Genomic DNA, 17,564 nt, shown 5'->3' on the forward strand with positions numbered 1-17,564 from the left:
TATTGTATAAATTCGAGTAAAATCCCGTAAAATCGTATCTGATTGACAAAAACAACATTGTAAACACATAACAATGGCGGCCGTGAAGACAAAATTTTACAAAATCGGATCCGATTCCGGAAGCGGATAAGGGTAATTCCGGGTTTGACGATCATTTACAAAATAAATCCAAGCTGGTGAAAAAATACATCTATGCATGGTATGAATATAAACACTAGTATTGTAAACCAAAAGATATATGTTAAAGAAAGAAAAAGCAGAAAAATATTTTATTCAGAAACTAAAAATTACTTTTTGATAACTTTTAATTTAAAAATCCAATACAACGTGACAGCTGGGAACAGTATATCTAACGATATACATGTTCATGGTCACAGTCTAAATTTTCTTTATAAATGATAAATGATGATAATGCATGTGAGATGCTTTTAAAGTGTAAACATATTACTGCAATTTCGAGGGGTTATTAGTTTTTTCTCAATTTTGAAGGGTCGATTAAAGTAGCTGAAAGTTTCATTCTTTATTTTCACAAATAATGCAACTATATTATATATACCTTAATGTAAGTAAATCATATGATATATAGGTGGCATTCTTTGGACCACTCTACCCCCTCCTGTTTGATAACTTGGAAACGGTCGAGCTCCCCACCCCTAAACCATATGAGGGGCAGATCCGGGATTTTAGGTTAGGAGGGGCGCAAACTTAAATTTTCGCCGAGCAGAGCGAGGCTAAAAAAAATTGAGGTAGAATTATCGGAATTTTCTTTATTAAGCTGAGAACAACCCATGCTTTTCAAATTTAAGGGGGGTGCAAGCCCGCAACTCTCCCCCGTCTGAATCCGCCCCTGCATATATTCAAGTATAGGACAATATAATAAATAAAAAATGAAATATAGGGGGAGTCACTGGAGTTACCCCACCCCCTCCTGTTTGAGAACTTGGAAACGGTCGAGATCCACACCCCTTAACCATATATATTCATGTTTGTGACAATATGAAAAATCAAATGAAATATAGGAAGAGTCGCTAGGGGTCACCCCACCCCTCCTGTTTTAGAATTTAAAAATGGTCGAGATCCCCATCCCTTAACCATATATATTCATGTATGGGACAATATAACAAATCAGATGAAAGATAGGGGGAGTCCCTGAGGTCACTGTTCACCCTCCTGTTTGAGAACTTGGAAATGGTCAAGATCCTTACCCCTAAACCATATATACTCATGTATGCGACAATATAACAAATCAAATGAAATATAAGGGAAGTCCCTGTGGTCATCCCAACCCTCCTGTTTGAGAACTTGGAAATGGTCGAGATCCCCACACCAAAACAATATATATTCATGTATGGATCAATATAACTAAGTAAATGAAATATAGGGGGAGTCCCTTGGGTCAGCCTACCCTTCCTGTTTGAGAACTTGGAAACCAATGAGATCCCCACCCCTAAACCATATATATTCATGTATGGGACAATATAATAAATAAAATGAAATGTAGGGGAAGTCCCTAGGGTCACCCTACCCCCAGTGGCGGATCCAGAAATTTTCATAAGTTGGGCCCACTGACTGACCTAAGAGGGGCCCGCTCCAGTAACGCTTCAGTGATTCCCTATATAAGCAACCAATTTTTTTCCCAAAAAGGGGGGGCCAGGCCCCCTGCCCCCTAAATCCTCTGCCTACCCCTACCTGTTTGAGAACTTGAAAACCGTTGAGATCCCCACCCCTAAATTATACAGGCGCGTAGCTCCCTATACGCTAACACGCAGTTGCGTGCACATCGATTCGGCATGCAAAAAAAAAAAATGGCAAAATAAAAATTTATAGATTGAATGTTAAAGGAAACACCTATGTTGTCACTTTTTTAATTGATAAAATATCATTAAATAACGACATTTGGTTTCAAAATAAAAGTTTTATTGGAGATTATGACAAAATCAGACAGTAACTTGTATCTTTTACAAGATTTGAATTTGTAATACTCAGTCTTAGACATGTATTTTTCCGGGAGCACATTTTACAGTGTACGGTTCATCAGTTTGGAATGAGATGTACCAATCGGTATTAGAATTATCAGAACCCTTCGATATCGTTGTAAATATGCCGACGCGATGTGGTCGACAGACTACTAGAGCCAATGACAGGTACAAACACGCCAAAACAGTATTGGAAAGTCTCATTATTTTTTGCGCCCATAGACCATATGATTAGGGAACTGGAGAGTGGAGTCGCGTCTAGTATTATCAGAAAATCGTTTCTTTGTGCTGTATCTGCTTCAACGTGTTGTAAGAAATATAACCAACGAACAAATCTCAACATTGTCTGAGCATAGATGTAAAACCCATTACATTACGAAACTGACCTGGCATGTAATTTTGACGAATTCAATTGGGAGGTCGCTTGATGGCGAACACGTACGCTGGTTTATAACATCTCGCAAGTGCTACCATGGAGATCTATCAGTGTACTACTAAGTATGTTGAAAACAAATGTATGATCAACAATGAACAACGACAGTTACAAGCATTACTGCATATTCATCGGGATTTCAGTGTGAATGTTGACAATTAAAGTATTAGAGAAGTGTGTTTTTGCCTAGACCCGAAGAGCAGATTTTGGACAATTTTGAGTAAATTCTGTATCACAAATATGTGTTGTTTATGTATTACTCTATTCAGAAGATTTATTAATAGTTTTACATTCATAATTTTTTTAGAAGTCCTATCTACATATAGCTCCTCTTTTAACCGTCCTTCGACCGAAAACCGAAGAAAAAAACATTTTTCTGCATAAAAGGGTCCCCCAAAAAATTTCGCCTCGATCCGCTCGGCGATAGTTGCTTGCACATCATTTCTTTCTAGCTACGCCCCTGTTATATATATTCATATGTATGGGACAAAATAACAAATCATTTTAATTTTACATTTACTATGGGCAAGTCAGTCAGACCTCATCTTTGATCCCTGTTGTAGTGAACATTTGTCTGATTCGTGTCTCATAACTTTTTTACTATAGAACACAAACTCAGTTTTCTTTCCAGGGAAACCAGTCCATTCATACTATTACATGTTCATACTACGTCAAATTAAACTTCTAGCAGTCAAATAAAAATCAAGGTTAACTACCAAGTAGAACAACTGCAATCATTGGGAACTTGTACCACTGCAGACTCACCATAAAAAATATACATTGATATATGCATTGCTTTTGAAACCTTGATAACATATAAATTATTTGCCTTAATAAATAAATCATTAGATAAACATGAATTTACTATATATGAATGTTTAATGTTGAGGCAACATTGCCACAGTTTTCATAATTACGGTTGCCTTGGTTTTTGGTTAACTGCCTTCAGCGCTTACAGCGCTTTGATTATTTGCCTGGTGTTGTTGTCTTAAGGGAAAGGGGTGGTCGGAGGGGTCTTGATCCCGATATCCCAGACTTAAAAACATGAAATTCCGAGGTCCCGAATTTAAAGAAACTTAAATCCCGACATCCCGAAATTAAAAAAAAGAAAAAAGAATTCCCGGATCCGAAAGAACCAATCCCAAAATTGCAAGCTTAAAAACACCCGGTCCTGACGTCCCGAAAAAGGTCCTGTCCCCCTTTTCTTATTGAAGTACTGACTACTTACGGGATTTTCATTTTACTTTAGGTACAGAAAGTGTGTGTATTTTTTTTTTAGTAGATTTTAGTAGATATATATAGTAGTAGTATGATGTAGACATGATTGATAGAATGTCGCTCTCGACCTTCAAGTTATGAGGGAAATAGAATTGAAAACAGTTCTATTCTATATTCAAGTTGAGATGCTACTTTTAGGGTACATGTCTATTTTTTATTCGGTTAATTTTTTACCCATATAGGCTGTATTACAATTTCATTTCAGGAGACACCCATACGAATCATTACTAAGAAAATTCTTTTAAAGATCCTCTGAATGCAGAGGCGGATTTAGGGGGGGGGCCCAGGGGGCCCGGGCCCCCCTTTTGGGAAAAAATTTGGTTGCTTATATAGGGAATCACTGAAGTGTGACTGGAGCGGGCCCCCTCTTACGTCAGTCAGTGGGCCCCCACTTATGAAAATTTCTGGATCCGCCACTGGAATGTTCCTTTATAAGGAGAATATTCCATGTCTAACTCCTCTAAAAATATACTATTTATACATGTTTCTATTTAAAGATTTGTGTTCTATTTTTAACTTCGAGACTTTCCACAAAATTGCAGAAGTGAAAGAAAACACCATTACAAAAAACAAAAACATGGAATGCAAAATGTAGCGATCGGTTAATAATCATGAAACATCACTTTTGTTAATAATTTATTTGTTAAAGTCTAAAAAGCTTATGAAGTATAAATATTAAATGATTGTTGCAACCGTGAAGAAGGTTAATTAATTTAAATGTAAAATTGTTTTGTGTCATTTGACTGATTGACGCAGCAGAGAATTTATGACCAGACGTATATTTATGTGGTTCATTTCCTTATCTCAAATTTGAAAAGGTTTTTGGGGAAAGACGGCTTTAAGCCGTCAATCCTCTATGTGGTTGACCAGAGTGACATCCCCTCACATCATTCATTTTGTTTTTATAGTGTGGAAAACCCCCAACAAATCTTACTGAGATTGATGAGAAGGAGACACACAAATGAATAGATTGACTTTAAACACTTTTTTACACATTTCCCTTCTGTTTCTCGTGAAATTATCGTATCTTGAGCTCTCTTTTACACTATTTGCGTTTCTTTTACAATCCGATAAAATCAGTATGACGAGATATTCTAGATATATCCAACATATATCATATTTTATAGTGACGTCATTGTTGGAATGCCACACTACGCAGAAGCAGGGAGTTCCTTCATTGGTTATTTAAATCATTCACAAAGATCGTGCACGAATTAAAAATTGGTATTTGTTAAATTTAAACATAATTATGTTTGCTGTAGATGATTCAAACATCAACATGCAATACTTTAATTTGTAGGTCAACAACTTTCAAATTAAACAAAGTCCATGGTGATACATGAGATTGGGGAGAGAAACATTTTTTTTCTTTTTTTTCTGTAAAATTCTGTTTTGAGAATCTTCCTCCAATTCAGGAACACCTCAATTGCTGAGTAATTATCCACTTAAATAAAAGTTAATGTATCTGAACACTTAAAATGTGACATTGAGTATATGAGTAGTAGTCTTCCATTAAAACTAAATTTTGTGTACCAACATAATCATTGTAATGGTAAAAGAATTTAAAAATGTTGCATTTTGTAGTTTTAACCTATTTATTCATGAAATTTACAAATATTTCAAAATGTAGGATTTGGAAACAAATTTCACACAGTTTACATCAATCATATTGTTTTGTATTAGCACCTGTATCCCTGTGATGAGAGTTGTAACTGTGAACTTTATCAATGGAAATTTAAAACTAAATAGATTTTTAAGTCCTAACTTTCTTAAGTAAAAAATTAACAAGAATGTGTATAAAGTACACAGATGCCCCACTTGCACTATCATTTTCCATGTTCAATGGACCTTAAATTGGGTAAAAAATCTAATTTGGCATTAAAATTAGAAAGATCATACTATAGGGAACATGTGTACTAAGTTTCAAGTTGATTGGACTTCAACTTCATCAAAAACTACCTTGACCAAAAACTTTAACCTGAAACTCGCACTTTCATTTTCTATGTTCAGTGGACCGTGAAATTGGAGTCAAAAGTCTAATTTGGCTGCAAAATTAGAAAGATCATATCATAAGGAACATGTGTACCAAGTTTCATGGGGGTCCCATTGGGGGGTTCTGATCCCGAATCCTGCTTACTGTTTTGACAGATTCCAGCATCCCGCTCACACTATGTACGTAAGCAATTCTCATTTTTTTTAATTTCCCGTGTCCCGTATTTCCTGTTTTCATGGCACAATAATTTGACTTTCACGTGTCACGCTTTAAAAAATCGGCAATCCCCCATCACGCTTAGACCCCAATGAGACCCACTTTCATGTTAATTGGACTTCAGCTTCATTAAAAACTATCTTGACCAAAAACTTTATCCTAGAGCAGGACGGACGAACAAACGGACAAACGAACGTACTAACGAACTGACACACAGACCAGAAAACATAATGCCCTCTACTATCGTAGGTGGGGCATAAAAATCTCAGAGTACTGTCACAAAAAATGGAATATGGCCCTAGCCTGCAGTTCAGTGGTACACAATTAAGATTCAAAAAATATTGTAGTTGTTGTTAAATGACAGAATTCAGTTGAATTTTAGATAATTAACTATCAACTTTAATGGAATGTTTAGATTTAGAAGATGCAGATCTCTTCCATTGTTCCAAATTAAATCCTAAACCCTTACTCCTAAGGAAACGAAATTACATTAAACAACAATTGATTTCAATATTGTCAACCTTTCTTTGTTTAGCTGTTCTTTTTTTCATTCTTTATATGAAGACTATCAAAAGATACCCCCCCCCTAAAAAAAAAAATTAAATAGAAACAAGGGCCGTCTTTCCCCTCAGAGCTATTCAGCTCTTTGATTACTTGTTCCGACTGGTGTGATAATTATCAAAATAGGGAATATCTAGTCTAAACGTACAATAATAAGTTTATGATTAATGTCCAAAACCAATGCACCCCCTTCTTCCATAAATTTTCTGCGGAGCGATGTCTTTTCCCAGTGAATATAGGGATTTTGTATGGACAGTTTTGACATACTACATATAAAATAATTCCGAAACCACACTGTTTTTCCCCATCACAAGTTAGTTAGGAAGAAATACACACTGTTTTAACTGCTTAGCGATTTTCATTTTAAAGAACTTCTTCATGACTTTTTTCATATTCATTTTTAAAATCCTGTAGTATTTCTTCATCTTCAATTTTAGCAAACAAGTTCATTCTCCTAGAAGTTGCATACTTTCCTTCATGATTTACCGTTGTCCCGTCAGAAAGTCGCCGGCTGCAACAATGCAAAATCTAGTCAATATTTCGCGGAATCCGGTAGACAGCGTTCATTTAGGCAGCAACCATTTGATTTTCTGGGGGGGGCTATGTTTTTTTTTTCTGGACAAATTTTTTTTTTCGCCTGCCGCGAAAAACAATTAATTTTTTTCGCGACAAGTCGAAAACAATTTTTTTCTTTCAATTTTAGCATTACATATAGTGGCAGCTGAGGGTGAAACAAACAATTTTTTTTTCTCAGAATCAAAAACAAATTTTTTTTTTCTCCAAAAACTGGAAACAAACTTTTTTTTCCAAAAAAAACCATAGCCCCCCCCCCAGAAAATCAAATGGTTGCTGCCTTACTGTTACTTGTTGATTGGATTCAAGCTAACATGCAACAGGCATGACAGGTACATGTAGGATTCAAACTCAACCTCAGTGTTGACAGGCTAGTGATACAGTTGAGTAGTTTTACTACTTTAACCACTCAGCAGAAGAAGCTCCACCCTTAGAATAATAAGAAGAAAGAACAATGATAACATCTTCAAGAGCAATGATGTTGACCCCAGCCTATATAAACAAAAAACTTACTAGTTATGTAACCAAGTCTGATACATGTACCTCAGATCATCATCCCTTCCATGCATAGACCTCTCTAAATCAAAAATATATTGGTAAAAAATGATGTTAGAAAGTATCAAAGTATCAAACAGATAATCAAAACAGAATATATAGCTGGAAGCTAAACAAAAAAATATTGGTGTTAAAGATTTCATAAACTTGCCAAACAAATCAAATCTTACAAACAGAAAATTTATGTAATTTTTAGCACACAAGATACATGTTGCACTTGCATTAAAAGACAACAAGAATTCAAGAAAGCCATATGTACAAAATGTAGGACAAAAGATCATGGCAAACTAAAATCTACAATTCATAGAGAAAACACCAGAACTGAACTATGGACATGAATTGCCAGACAGAGGGACACAAAGTATAGTGAAATTTTGTGAATACTGAGACAAGTGACACTAAAAACATTTTACAGAGTAATCAATTATATTATTATATTATTATTTTTTTCAGATTCCTGTAGTGAAAATTGCCTGATAGGAAAATCACACTGTGACTCGTCTACTGGTTCCTGTTGGTATGGATGCAAACCAGGCTGGAGTGGTGACAAGTGCCAAAATAGTTGTTCCATTCCGGACTGTTTAGACTGTTATCACAATGAAAACAATACAGAAATATGTGATCGTTGTAAGTTAGGATGGTATGGTGACCAATGTGAGAAGACGTGTAATGGTAATTGTTTGTTGGGTCGCTGTAATGCTGTAGGTGATTGTGTGTTTGGTTGTAAATCACACTGGACAGGGAAGAGATGTAACGAGCAATATTGTAACTTTGAGTTTTGTTTACAGTGTGGATTTTCATCTACTTATTACATGCCTATTTGTTCAAAGTGTATTGAGGGAAAGTTTTATAGTTATCAGGCTAATAAATGTGTTAATTGTAGTGACAAATGTATAGGAGGGGATTCTCAATGTAACCAGACCACTGGGATATGTTATAATGGTTGTGAAAAGGGATTTTATGGAACAAACTGTGACAGGGTTTGTAATATTGATCATTGTGATCAGTGTGTTTTAGCTAAAACACATGGGGATACAGCAAAATGTGGACGTTGCTCCCAAGGCTGGTACCCAACTAACTTGATCTGTACAGAGTGTAGCCAGCATTGTAATGGGGGAATCAGTAATTGTAACAGTAGTACAGGACATTGTCTAGATGGTTGTAAGCATGGTTGGTTTGGACCACTTTGTAGTAAGCAATGTCAGATTTCAAACTGTGACAAATGTGTTGATGACCAGTTTGGAAAAACTTATTGTGCAGTTTGTAGCACTGGGATGTACTTTGATTATTCCAGTAGGTCCTGTTTAAATTGTAGTGATCATTGTATAGGGGGTACGTTAGCCTGTGATAAAGACACAGGAAAATGTCCAAATGGATGTAATCCTGGTTATCATGGGGAGAAATGTCAGTATATTTGTGGAAACTGTACCGGACAGTCATGTTTTGTGAATGGGACCTGTCCATCTGGATGTAAAAGTGGTTGGTTTAATGAGTACTGCACCCAAAGGTTCCCTGAACACTGTAGTGATGGTAACCAGTTTCTAAAGAATGGCACATGTGGGGACTGCCAAGCATACTGGTATGGAACAACATGTGACAAGAAATGTAATGCTTACTGTAGACCTAATAACTATAATGGATATGTTTACTGTAACAAACATAATGGGAAATGTGATTCTGGTTGTTTACCAGGTTACTATAGCGATACTTGTAACAATTCATGTAATGAAAATTGTAACTATCGTAACTGTCATCAGACAACAGGTACTTGTTCAAATGGTTGTGAATTCAAATTTTATGGTGATTATTGTAATAAGAGTTGTCCAAAGAACTGTGATTATCCAGGCTGTCATCGTATCAGTGGACAATGTTCACGAGAATGTAATTCTGGTTTCTATGGTGATTATTGTCAAATGCCATGTAGTGATGGATGTAAGGGAAACAAATGTTACAAAGTTCATGGAGGATGTTCTGACCTTGATTGCAATGATGGCTACTATGGAAACAAATGCGATGTAAATTGTAGTGTAAACTGTCTGCAGGGAATTTGTGAACGATTTGATGGAAAATGTTCCAAAGGCTGTATCGAAGGATTCTATGGACAGTATTGTGGGTATCAATGTAAAGGTTGCCAGAATGCCACATGTACACAAGAAGATGGGACGTGTGTATATGGATGTCTAGAAGGAATGGATGGACAAAGTTGTAATCAAGGTGAGTTCTATCGAAATTGTGTATGGAAAAAATTATGTTTTATGAAACTAAAGTGTGAATGTTTAAAAGGGATGAACTGGGGCTATTAGCTGTATAGATTCAGAAATACGATGTATGTGCAATGTTTTCATATGACAATGTTGTGAATTTATTATTGTGAAAAATTAGCACGAAATATTTTGTAAAATAAAAAGTCACCTTTTAAATTTTATTACATGTAGCATATAACTTTAACATATGCAGTATTTCCTAAATTTGTAATAATTAATTTCACATTTTTTTCATTGTTGAACAATTACAATAATAAATGCTCGAAAATAATTCAAATATGCAATTTTCCATACACATATATATACTCTCTCACAGTGTACCCTCTACATTTAAACGTTATCTTTGTTTTATTCTCCAGTTTGTTCCTCTGGTACTTATGGAGTAGGATGTAAGTTGAGATGTACATCATGTCGAGACCAATCATGTGATGCCAAGACAGGAGCATGTCAGTTTGGTTGTGCTGTAGGTTTTACTGGACCTTTATGTCAAGGTTTGTCGTCTCTAAATCATTCACATAAATGTTCATTATATTTTCCTCCTATGGGAAAATTTAGGGGGAAATTTAATTAAACAAATTCTAATTCATTTTGACAATTAATAAACCCTGTATGAACACTGAGTTATATTTTCATAGTACATCTTTTTTTATCACATCTATTTATATGTACATGTTTAATTATTTGATTTATTTATTTTAAATAGATCAAGTTCCGTTATATACCGGTGGTATAATGGCAAACCAGAAAGATAATATAGCAGTTGCCACTAGTGCATCAGTTTCTGTAGTTCTTACTGTAGCTGTTATTGTCGTAGCATGTATCATTGTGCGTAAAAAGAAAAATCTTAGTTTGTGTTCAAAGATGAAAAAGAGAAAACATGATGATAGTCCTGTGGAAGAAATGCAGGTAATTTACAATGGTGTGGATTCCTTATTATTTTCGTTGGATACTAATTTTCATGGATTCATTGATATATGAAACCACAAATTCAAATGTTCAATGAATATCAAATTTTCTGTATGATTAACGTCAGACTTTTGGAAAACCTGAAATCCAATATCCACGAAAATGTCACTTTTTCCCAATCCACATAAATTGGTACCCATGAAAATGAACGAATCCACAGTTTACAAAAATACAAAAACATCACTCATAGATACTAAGATACTCAAGTTTTACATTTTAACATTCATCTGAGATCACCGTCAGTTTTTGGTAAGATTTGTGTTGCACAGACTTTAGTTTTCTAAACTGTGTCTTGTGTACTGTTGTTTGATTTTTGATCTTTTCCTTTTTTCGCCATGGTTTTAACGGTTTATTTTCTGTCATACCATGATTTTATCCACATTTATAATATAAAAAGAGATATGGATATAAACCACAAATAAACAAAAGATATCCATAGATCAGCCTACAGACTTAGATAGTTAGAGTTCCATATGTATTTTTATTTGATACTGCCATTTTAATTGTAAATTACCCTTATAATGAATATAAAGTATGGCATCATTTAAATTTGTTATAGATATCCTTAATTTACATTTACAAATATAATATATAAATAAGAAGACGTGGTGTGATTAACTATGTTTCCTTTGGTGTATATTATGTCATAAAAAATGTATTTTTAAATTGTTTGAACATTTGTGAGCTATTAATACTTACATTTTTTCAGACAATCCAGACACATAGTCAGGAAGAAACAATTGATCCAGCAGATTTACAGTTGTATCCAGTTATAGTGACAGGACAGAGATTTGAAATTAAATTTGGAAAATATTGTAGTAGGTTTAGATCATCACCAGTCATGGTCAGGATATTACCCAATGGTGAGTAGTAGGTTTAGATCATCACCAGTCATGGTCAGGATATTACACAATGGTGAGTAGTAGGTTTAGATCATCACCAGTCATGGTCAGGATATTACCCATTGGTAAGTAGTAGGTTTAGATCATCACCAGTCATGGTCAGGATATTACCCAATGGTGAGTAGTAGGTTTAGATCATCACCTGTCATGGTCAGGATATTACCCAATGGTAAGTAGTAGGTTTAGATCATCACCAGTCATGGTTAGGATATTGCCAATTGGTAAGTAGTAGGTTTAGATCATCACCTGTCATGGTCAGGATATTACCCAATGGTGAGTAGTAGGTTTAGATCATCACCTGTCATGGTCAGGATATTACCCAATGGTAAGTAGTAGGTTTAGATCATCACCAGTCATGGTTAGGATATTGCCAATTGGTAAGTAGTAGGTTTAGATCATCACCTGTCATGGTCAGGATATTACCCAACGGTAAGTAGTAGGTTTAAACCATCACCAGTCATGGTCAGGATATTACCCAACGGTAAGTAGTAGGTTTAGATCATCACCTGTCATGGTCAGGATATTACCCAATGGTAAGTAGTAGGTTTAGATCATCATCAGTGATGGTCAGGATATTACCCAACGGTAAGTAGAAGGTTTAGATCATCACCTGTCATGGTCAGGATTTTACCCAATGGTAAGAAGTAGGTTTAGATCATCACCAGTCATGGTCAGGATATTACCCAATGGTAAGTAGTAGGTTTAGATCATCACCAGTCATGGTCAGGATATTACCCATTGGTAAGTAGTAGGTTTAGATCATCACCAGTCATGGTCAGGATATTACCCATTGGTAAGTAGTAGGTTTAGATCATCACCAGTCATGGTCAGGATATTACCCATTGGTGAGTAGTAGGTTTGGATCATCACCAGTCATGGTCAGGATATTACCCAATGGTAAGTAGTAGGTTTAGATCATCACCAGTCATGGTCAGGATATTACCCAATGGTAAATAGTAGGTTTAGATCATCACCAGTCATGGTCAGGATATTGCCCAATGGTAAGTAGTAGGTTTAGATCATCACCAGTCATAATCAGGATATTACCCAATGGTAAGTAGTAGGTTTAGATCATCACCAGTCATGGTCAGGATATTACCCAATGGTAAGTAGTAGGTTTAGACTATCACCAGTCATGGTCAGGATATTACCCATTGGTGAGTAGTAGGTTTAGATCATCACCAGTCATGGTCAGGATATTACCCATTGGTGAGTAGTAGGTTTAGATCATCACCAGTCATGGTCAGGATATTGGCCAATGGTAAGTATTAAGTTTAGATCATCACCAGTCATGGTCAGGATATTACCCAATGGTGAGTAGTAGGTTTAGATCATCACCAGTCATGGTCAGGATATTACCTATTGGTGAGTAGTAGGTTTAAACCATCACCAGTCATGGTCAGGATATTGCCCAATGGTAAATAGTAGGTTTAGATCATCACCAGTCATGGTCAGGATATTACCCATTGGTGAGTAGTAGGTTTAGATCATCACCAGTCATGGTCAGGATATTACCCAATGGTAAGTAGTAGGTTTAGATCATCACCAGTCATGGTCAGGATATTACCCAATGGTAAGTAGTAGGTTTAGACTATCACCAGTCATGGTCAGGATATTACCCATTGGTGAGTAGTAGGTTTAGATCATTACCAGTCATGGTCAGGATATTACCCATTGGTGAGTAGTAGGTTTAGATCATCACCAGTCATGGTCAGGATATTGGCCAATGGTAAGTATTAAGTTTAGATCATCACCAGTCATGGTCAGGATATTACCCAATGGTGAGTAGTAGGTTTAGATCATCACCAGTCATGGTCAGGATATTACCTATTGGTGAGTAGTAGGTTTAAACCATCACCAGTCATGGTCAGGATATTGCCCAATGGTAAATAGTAGGTTTAGATCATCACCAGTCATGGTCAGGATATTACCCATTGGTGAGTAGTAGGTTTAGATCATCACCAGTCATGGTCAGGATATTGCCCAATGGTAAGTAGTAGGATTAGATCATCACCAGTCATGGTTAGGATATTGCCAATTGGTGAGTAGTAGGTTTGGATCATCACCAGTCATGGTCAGGAAATTGCCCAATGGTAAGTAGTAGGTTTAGATCATCACCAGTCATGGTCAGGATATTACCCATTGGTGAGTAGTAGGTTTAGATCATCACCAGTCATGGTCAGGATATTGCCCAATGGTAAGTAGTAGGTTTAGATCATCACCAGTCATGGTCAGGATATTACCCAATGGTAAGTAGTAGGTTTAGATCATCACCAGTCATGGTCAGGATATTACCCAATGGTAAGTATTAAGTTTAGATCATCACCTGTCATGGTCAGGATATTACCCAATGGTGAGTAGTAGGTTTAGATCATCACCTGTCATGGTTAGGATATTGCCAATTGGTGAGTAGTAGGTTTAGATCATCACCTGTCATGGTCAGGATATTGCCAATTGGTGAGTAGTAGGTTTGGATCATCACCAGTCATGGTCAGGAAATTGCCCAATGGTAAGTAGTAGGTTTAGATCATCACCAGTCATGGTCAGGATATTACCCATTGGTGAGTAGTAGGTTTAGATCATCACCAGTCATGGTCAGGATATTGCCCAATGGTAAGTAGTAGGTTTAGATCATCACCAGTCATGGTCAGGATATTACCCAATGGTAAGTAGTAGGTTTAGATCATCACCAGTCATGGTCAGGATATTACCCAATGGTAAGTAGTAGGTTTAGATCATCACCAGTCATGGTCAGGATATTACCCAATGGTAAGTATTAAGTTTAGATCATCACCTGTCATGGTCAGGATATTACCCAATGGTGAGTAGTAGGTTTAGATCATCACCTGTCATGGTTAGGATATTGCCAATTGGTGAGTAGTAGGTTTAGATCATCACCTGTCATGGTCAGGATATTGTCCAATGGTAAGTAGTAGGTTTAGATCATCACCAGTCATGGTCAGGATATTACCCATTGGTGAGTAGTAGGTTTAGATCATCACCAGTCATGGTCAGGATATTGCCCATTGGTGTCTAATTTGGTGAGTAGTAGGTTTAGATCATCACCAGTCATGGTCAGGATATTACCCATTGGTGAGTAGTAGGTTTAGACCATCACCAGTCATGGTCAGGATATTGCCCAATGGTGAGTAGACTGAGTACTTCAGAAATAATACTAAATTAATCAAAATAGGAGCTTTGTAATTTCATAACAATTTTTTATTTCTCAATGTTGATGCTGATTTACAATTTCTAGAAATTTAGCATTTGGATATTATGGTTTTGGAATTTAAATGTGAACTCTAATGTGATGTATAATTTCTTCTACTTCTGACACTTAGTAACCACCATTATTAAGTTGACTATCCTGTCACTTTTTGGTGTGCCCTTGCATACTTAACAAGTAAAAAAAAAAAAATTTACAGAAATGAAAAAACAATGCAATCCCACTTTACACAATTAAATTATGACTTACAGTTTATACTTTATAATGGTAGTTTATAATTGTTTTTTTCAGGGAGTAACAGCACAGACTGTGAAGATTTCTATAGAGATGCTGCAATGTTGAAAGAATTACCCAAACAAAAAAATGTTGTTTTCTTTTTTGGGATCGGAACTAATTTAGGTATGATAGATTATTTTTTATGATCTATGATATCAACAAAGATATTAACTTTGATATACAAATGATTTATTTTCATATTTAATCATTTCCATTATTTTTTCAGTGGATACTATTATAATTGAAATGTAATTAGTAAACTTTTTGTGCTTGTCAAATGCTGACATATTATTGTATACTGTTCTGTTCAATCATCCATTCCTCCTTGTAGGTCTCTGGTCTCACAATAACTTCATTGAATCCTTACTAAAATCTTACTCAATATGAAAAAAGAAAAGGTGGTATTATTTCGAATGAGGCCACTATTAACCAAAATGGTAAGACAAGGATGTAAATAATTACAGGTTGCCTTATGTCCTTCAATAAAGAGCAAAAGCCATACCCTATATTAGCCTATAGAAATCTATAATAGGCAATTGATCAAAAAGTGTTAACACAACAGTATAACAGAAAAACAATGATGATCAAAAAAATCATTTAGCAAAAAACATTAATAGAAAAACTACTTTAGTGTATGTCAAACACAAAACTGCTGGTTTCTGGTTTTAGACAGGCACATTAAGAATGTGGTGAAGTTAAACATATTTAATTTCAAGGTGCATCCAAATTTCATTTTTCTGACAAAAGCTCAGGTTTACTCTCAAAGAATCACATGAAAATTTGTGATATTGCTACAGCTTATGAAATTAACTCTGTAGTTAACGCAAGTTATTCATTGAGTTTATTACACCTATGTTTACTGAAAGTTTTATTTCTACAGGTTATTCATTCAGTGTATTTGAGCTGTGTAGTAGAGGTGTAATGTTGTCCTACCTAAGAAACCTGACAGAATCGTGTAGAGATCACACATCTACAATACTGAAGAGAAATCAATTAGATATATTGAAATGTTGTATAGGGGTAGTTAGTGGCATGGAGTATTTATTATATAAAAAGGTATGTGTAATTAGTTGTATATTAAGAGATTCTAATGCAATTTTTGTGTAGCACTTTTTTTTCATTGGCTAAAAGTTACCATCAAATCCACAGTTGACCAGTTGTAACTAATGAGGGACCCGCCATTTTGAATTGGTTGGATCAGGAAATGTTCAATTACTGCAATATCATCTGAAATTAACAACACGACCTCAAAACTGCTGTTTTGATGTGATTTTATACAAATTTAAATCGTAGAGGTAATGTTATAATCTTCAGTTTGTTAGTTTTCATTTGTATGACGTCACTATTAGCCATGAGGTCTTTGCGCCAAAATCATGTAGGAAGTTTCATGGAATTTTTATTTTATTTTAAATTTATCCATTTTTTTCAAGCCATTACATATTATTTCTTTGTGTAATGCATTAGAATCAGAATAATAGAACTGTAGTTCCTTAAACATTGTGATTCTTGTCTCCACCCAAATTTTAAAATAAGATTCAATCAAAAATATAGGGCAGAGACAAATCCTCAAAAAAAAGACAAAGACTAGTAGCCAATCAGAAAATCATGATCACATATAAACAACTGTTTGTCATGCCTATGATTACATTTTCCAGTCTATGCATCTTTCCATCCATTCATCCTTCTGTTCTGCATTTGGTTAAAGTTTTGGTTAAAGGTAGGTCATAGTTTAAGTTAAAGTTAAGTCATGAAAGTTTTAAAAAGTGATAAATTGAGGGATAAAGAAAAGTTTTTGTCGAGCCTGCAACTTTTGTTGCAGAAAGCTCGACATAGGGATAGTGATCCGGCGGCGGCTACGGCAGCGGCTGTGTTAGCTAACTTCTTAAAAGCTTTATATTTTAGAAGGTGGAAGACCTGGATGCTTCATACTTTGTATATAGATGCCTCATGTTACGAAGTTTCCGTCAGTCACATGTCCAATGTCCTTGACCTCATTTTCATGGTTCAGTGACCACTTGAAAAAAAAGTTCAAATTTTTTGTAATGTTGAATTCTCTCTTATTATAAGTAATAGGATAACTATATTTGATATGTGCGTACCTTGAAAGGTCCTCATGTCTGTCAGACAGTTTTCACTTGACCTCGACCTCATTTCATGGATCAGTGAACAAGGTTAAGTTTTGGTGGTCAAGTCCATATCTCAGATACTACAAGCAATAGGGCTAGTATATTCGGTGTATGGAAGGACTGTAAGGTGTACATGTCCAACTGGCAGGTGTCATCTGACCTTGACCTCATTTTCATGGTTCAGTGGTTATAGTTAAATTTTTGTGTTTTGGTCTGTTT

General features: G+C 35.5%; 1 protein-coding gene across 3 annotated transcripts in view; it reads left to right on the plus strand.

Annotated features, from left to right (window-relative positions):
* LOC143052913 (uncharacterized) overlaps positions 1-17,564 on the plus strand; it is a 43,017-nt gene that overhangs the window by 7,196 nt on the left and 18,257 nt on the right. For 2 of the 3 annotated variants that reach the window (XM_076226079.1, XM_076226093.1), the window contains exons 2-7: positions 8,039-9,799; positions 10,209-10,340; positions 10,553-10,755; positions 11,525-11,678; positions 15,235-15,342; positions 16,100-16,275. In XM_076226079.1, the coding sequence (XP_076082194.1) occupies positions 8,039-9,799; positions 10,209-10,340; positions 10,553-10,755; positions 11,525-11,678; positions 15,235-15,342; positions 16,100-16,275 (2,534 nt within the window). Of the gene's footprint in view, positions 1-8,038; positions 9,800-10,208; positions 10,341-10,552; positions 10,756-11,524; positions 11,679-12,001; positions 12,043-15,234; positions 15,343-16,099; positions 16,276-17,564 lie in introns of all 3 variants that reach the window. The other variant, XM_076226087.1, reaches the window with a different exon arrangement.

The sequence above is a fragment of the Mytilus galloprovincialis genome, chromosome 1, assembly GCF_965363235.1.
Source record: "Mytilus galloprovincialis chromosome 1, xbMytGall1.hap1.1, whole genome shotgun sequence".
Classification (NCBI taxonomy): domain Eukaryota; kingdom Metazoa; phylum Mollusca; class Bivalvia; order Mytilida; family Mytilidae; genus Mytilus; species Mytilus galloprovincialis.